Here is a 4,767-nt window from a genome sequence, read left to right as displayed (position 1 = left end):
AAAATCTAAAAGGGTTAAGATGACGAGTAATAACAAGTGTAGTATTTTTATAACTTCTTCACAAAAATTGTTTTAAATGTCGATCGATTGAGTTCAAATAAAAAAACTGATCCATAGTGTCCTCAGTTTACAATGAAAGTAAAATTTTATAGAGGTTTTTTCAGCAGTTTTACGAATGTGTTTCAGCCGTCTAACGAATTAGTTGACGTAATTTCTTGCTTTAAGGCTGGGAAGGAAAAGGTTAAGCAAAGGAACACTGTGTTCCTGTTCAGTAAGATTCCCAGGAACCTGGAGGAAATGAAACTGTTCCTTCCTTCCTCCATTAATCATATCTCACATAGGAACAAAGTTTCACAACTGTTCTCAAAGGCAAGTCAAGGTTTTACTTTGAAATTTTTTTTTAAATTTTTTAACTTTTTAGCTCTAAGAAACTTGAAATGTGTCTGTCGAATATAGTTAAAATATATAAAACACATCAAGTCTCGATTGGTCAATTATTTAAACTGTGATTCTAACAAGAGAGAAAATAAACTTTCTATAATCTTTTTATAAAAAATAATTTCCATATTTGCAGAAAGTTCGGTCTTTTTTCTGTGGTGAGTTGAGCATAACTCTAAATGTTGTGGATACATCCGAGTTTCACAATCCTGCTCCAGTAGATCAGGAGGTCAGGGGAAACATTATTAAAGTATTCAAGGTAAACTAAATTCAGTGGACGTTTAATAAAGAAAATCTAAATTAATTGAAAAGAAGTAAAATTTATCATCAATTTAGGAGCTCGGAGGATCCGTTATACCCATTCTCTCCTTGGCAGAAAGAGATTTAGTCCCTGAATCAGAAACTAGGATTTTGATTCCATCAACTAACAATCTCTGCAGTCTCCCTGTATCCTCCGTACTTCTATCTCACTCCAAGGAGTTTAAAGCCAAGGGATTGGAGTCTTCTGTTTCCTCCGTCCCTCTTCGGTGTGGAGAAAACTCTGTTCCTTTTCACACAAATAGTTCTGATGCTGATGAGCTTAAAAATCTAGTCTGCCAAGGATATCTCCCAAGATCTGTTCTTAATATCCAGTTTAGGGTTCAATCAAGTTTTCAGGTTTGGGGAGAAAGTTCCGAGGCCCTCTCCATCTTAAGATATCTACATCGTACTGACCGGACAGGAATAGTCAACTGTGAAAATAATCCTAATATGTTCATCTTAATTTGTGAGGACGAGACTAGCGGAGTTCTGCAGCTCCTTGAGAAAAGTGATTCTAATTTCTTGAGTTGTGTTCTTAGAATGAGAAAATATAAACTTGAACCCATCCTGCTGCCTGACAGTTGTAAGGACATCCTAGAGAATATCTCCGATGTTCCTGAACCTTCTCCAGTACCATCAGAGATTAGACAGGGTCGGTTCTGGGATGCTAATGCTATAGAAAAATGGAGAATACCTAATTCTGCGTGTTCTGGTTTGATCCGACGAATAAAAGAGCAGAATGTTAGACGGAGACATAACGAAACCTTCTCACTCATGCAGAAGGTGCGTGAGAGCTATGTTGCAAAAGGTAATCACATTTTTTTCATTTTATAAATTTTTTTACATTTTTTATTGAAAATACATAAACTTAAAAACATCTTTTTAGATCCTGTTCTTGTTTCCTCCAGCTTGACGAAGAAAGATAGTGGAATATCTGAAGTAAACTCAGAGAGGTTCGTTCAATACTTTTTTAAACATAATTTATTAATTAATCAAATCTAATCGTGCTAGGTAAATTGTAACTTTCTCTCAGGTTCAGTTCTGACTCCAGGGGGAAGACTGAGCTGAAGAAACGTTTTTCCGAGTTATCAACCGGTAGTTCTGCGAGTCATAGTAGTAAATCCTCTGGAGTTGGGTTGAATTCTCGTCCTGTGGAGCTAAACAGAAAACTGTCCCGGGGTGCTTTTGTTCGGAACCTAGCTCAACAGTCGGAGGAGAGCAGGAGGAGTTTAACTCAAGAAGAGAATACATCAGAGAAAATATCCTCGGTAATGAATCCTACCTTAAATCTTACAAGGTGCACCCGACTGCTTTGTTTGACTGGGACAGACCAACATTACAATCTCCATGGAGAAAGGGAAAAGCATTGATGGACGAGGAGTAAAGGGACGAAAAAGAGAACGGACTGAGGATGAAGATGTTGAACCCAGTGTTAGTTCAGGAAGAATTAAGCTTGGAGATCTCCGTCAGGATGGATATGAGCATCAAGTCAATGCTGGAGAACCTGTTCAGGGTCCGTCATCTAAATATGAAGATACAAACTCAGCACGGATAATGGAAACCACAGCAACCCTTGTTGAAATGTTTCCTGGCATTGATCCGCAATACCTTTACCTTAGGAACAATCAGCAGTATTTTTAAAGTTCTCTAGAGATCCAGTTCTATTTTTTACTAATTTTTAAATATGTTTTAATTAAGTTGAATAATAGATTGATCAGAGCTCAGAGAGATGACGCGGAAAACGTAGAAAACCTGATTCTTGAATTGTGTGACAATCCTGAACCTCCTCCAGACTGGATACAACTGTATAATGCAGTGTCTCCACAGAAGAACAATGTTGAAGATTGTTTAGATAAGGCTAGGGCTGCCGATCCTAGGGATAAACAGTCACCTAGTAGCAGTCCAGGTCCCTTAACTGAACCTGGAGTTAGTTTGCGGACAGGAGTAGCACAAGAAGAGGAGCTCAGCGTTAATTTAGACGCAGAGCAACTAGAGATTCCAATGGTTGAAAAGTTCACCAAGGAGAAGGTTTCAGAGCTAGAGAATCTTTTTCCTCTCATAAAGTTAAGTGGGTTCAGGAGCAAATAGCTCAAGTATTGGTCCAACCTTTCAACGGACTTGAGGAACTAGAGGCAAGGTTTGAGACCAAAGTGGATGAAATATTCTGTGAGAGCAGTGGAGAGGATAAAGGTTCTCAGGTTGGATTAAACATTAACTTTCCCATCTCCTTACAATTCAAGACTACTCAGATTTTTCCAAAACGGACTTCTGATATGAGTAATCCGCAGGATGTTCATTTTAACATCGCATCTGGCATCTTTCATCGTTTGTTCGGACACAATTCTTACGCTGTAAGTAGTGTAACAATGGTGCAGAACCCAGACCTGGAGGCAAGATTCAAGCAGAAACAAAACTATTTCCGTTTGTTAGGAATCCCATCTGATCCTGTGTTTGGGTTTCATGGAACCAATGAAAGTAATATCGATCCAATATTGAGGAACAACTTCAAGCTTGAATCAGTGAAACGTGCTGCATACGGATTCGGTATTTACTTTTCTGAAATGCCGGAGGTAAGTGTCGACTATGCGACTGGTTCCAAATCATTGATCCTTTGTCAGATTCTACTTGGTACTCCAGGGGTTAATAGCAAGGAGGTTAAAGGTCTAAAGAGGGTAGGAAAGAAAACTTTAAATGCACAATCTACACGGTCCTGGGCCATGATCATCGGAGAAACTAACGGAGTTCGTGATGAGAGCAGCATAGATCAAATCCTTCTTTCCTATGTGATTCATTATTGTCGGAAAAATAATTAAAGAGATATTTTATGTTATGAAAATTATCCTTTAAGAAGGCTCGTGAAAATGTAAAGCATTGTTCGGAAATTTTATCTCTCGTATGTAAATGAAAACAGTCAGTTGTTAGGTTTACTTAAAAAAAATATTATCTAAATTTATTTTCTATTAAATTTTTGTTTCTCGAAATATCGTTGTTGTTTTTTGGTTTTGTTTGCAAATTTTTAAGATTTCAGTTTTTGTAAAGAATTTATTGGAAGTAAATTGTTTCTTATGCCTCGAATAAAGTTATGCATTATTTCAGAATGTTTGGTTAGCTTAGACTATCTTGCAAGGTCTACAGAATGGATCAGGTGCTGTTTCTGTTTGACCTGGACCAGGTTCTACCGGTTCAAGGAGATCTAGTTCAGGAGGAGGACCAGGAGATTAGGCTCAATCTGATAAAACAAACCTGTCTCCGGATTCTCTTGGTCGGAGTAAACCGTCTCAACTTAGATCATAGAAACCTTCCTCACTTCGGGTTCAGGTGAGATTCATGCTTGATATTTGTCGGCCAGCCAGAAGAAAGAAAAGAAAAAATTATATTTTGTTTTTTAGGTTTTTTAGTTCTACTGACTTCTATCCTACCCCGGAGCAGATATCTGGAAGTTTTGTTGAGTTGAACACGGAGAATTGGGAGAACCTAGAATCAGCTCTAGAAGAGAGATTACGTATCGTAGTGGAGAATGCGATTAAAGAATCCACCCGGAATAAAACTTACTTTTCTACTTATATGAAGTCTGAAGGTATATGTCCAAAATTATCCCAAATGAAAAATCATCGCTGAATGTTTACTAAAATAGAAAAATAAGTTCTCCGTAATAAAATAACTGAAGTAGTGCTCCGTGCTAATATTACTAAAATAATGGGGTCAAAAATTGTTTTAAATTTTTTTTTAACAAAATACATACCCAATACTCATTTTTAATTAATTTTATGCTAATGTAAGGACACAAGCGACCGAGTGAGAAAATAAAAATGTGCCTTGAGGATGTGACTGCTTTGTTTGACTGGGACAGACCAACATTACAATCTCCATGTAAAACGGTGAGTAATTACACATTTTGTTATAATTTCTAGCAACAGTTACAGTTGGGATAAATTTATTTCTGTTGAGAATAGACTTCTTAGTGTTTTGTATCTAGCTCTGCTGATATAAAAACTTTTTTTTAATTATTTGAATTTAATTTTTTTCTTT

General features: G+C 37.0%; 2 protein-coding genes across 2 annotated transcripts in view; both read left to right on the top strand.

The window, feature by feature from the left end:
• The window catches only part of LOC111717338 (uncharacterized), a 7,527-nt gene extending 3,976 nt beyond the window's left edge, over positions 1-3,551 (top strand). Inside the window, exons 5-13 of the mRNA XM_023492836.1 lie at positions 226-369; positions 575-697; positions 775-1,546; positions 1,625-1,691; positions 1,772-2,035; positions 2,169-2,313; positions 2,437-2,766; positions 2,817-2,936; positions 3,027-3,551. Of these exons, the coding sequence (XP_023348604.1) occupies positions 226-369; positions 575-697; positions 775-1,546; positions 1,625-1,691; positions 1,772-2,035; positions 2,169-2,313; positions 2,437-2,766; positions 2,817-2,936; positions 3,027-3,551 (2,490 nt within the window). The remainder of the gene's footprint in view (positions 1-225; positions 370-574; positions 698-774; positions 1,547-1,624; positions 1,692-1,771; positions 2,036-2,168; positions 2,314-2,436; positions 2,767-2,816; positions 2,937-3,026) is intronic.
• A 262-nt stretch (positions 3,552-3,813) lies between these two features.
• LOC111717337 (uncharacterized) lies at positions 3,814-4,685 on the top strand. The gene is made up of 3 exons (XM_023492835.1): positions 3,814-4,056; positions 4,128-4,315; positions 4,519-4,685. The coding sequence occupies exons 1-3, from the start codon at positions 3,875-3,877 to the stop codon at positions 4,647-4,649; spliced, it is 501 nt and encodes a 166-aa protein (XP_023348603.1). The 5' UTR covers positions 3,814-3,874; the 3' UTR covers positions 4,650-4,685.
• The last annotated feature ends 82 nt before the right edge of the window (positions 4,686-4,767 follow it).

The sequence above is a fragment of the Eurytemora carolleeae genome, unplaced genomic scaffold (genome assembly GCF_000591075.1).
Source record: "Eurytemora carolleeae unplaced genomic scaffold, Eaff_2.0 scaffold2524, whole genome shotgun sequence".
NCBI lineage: Eukaryota > Metazoa > Arthropoda > Copepoda > Calanoida > Temoridae > Eurytemora > Eurytemora carolleeae.
The sequence above is the reverse complement of the archived record's forward strand: the minus strand, read 5'-3'. Positions and strand labels throughout refer to the sequence as shown.

Bases quoted from the DNA above. Each gene is read 5' to 3' on its own strand.
- LOC111717337 (XM_023492835.1), top strand. From the start codon at position 3,875: ATGGATCAGGTGCTGTTTCTGTTTGACCTGGACCAGGTTCTACCGGTT. The intron at 4,057-4,127 runs GTGAGATTCATG...TTTGTTTTTTAG, and splicing joins CTTCCTCACTTCGGGTTCAG to GTTTTTTAGTTCTACTGACT. The intron at 4,316-4,518 runs GTATATGTCCAA...TGCTAATGTAAG, and splicing joins TACTTATATGAAGTCTGAAG to GACACAAGCGACCGAGTGAG.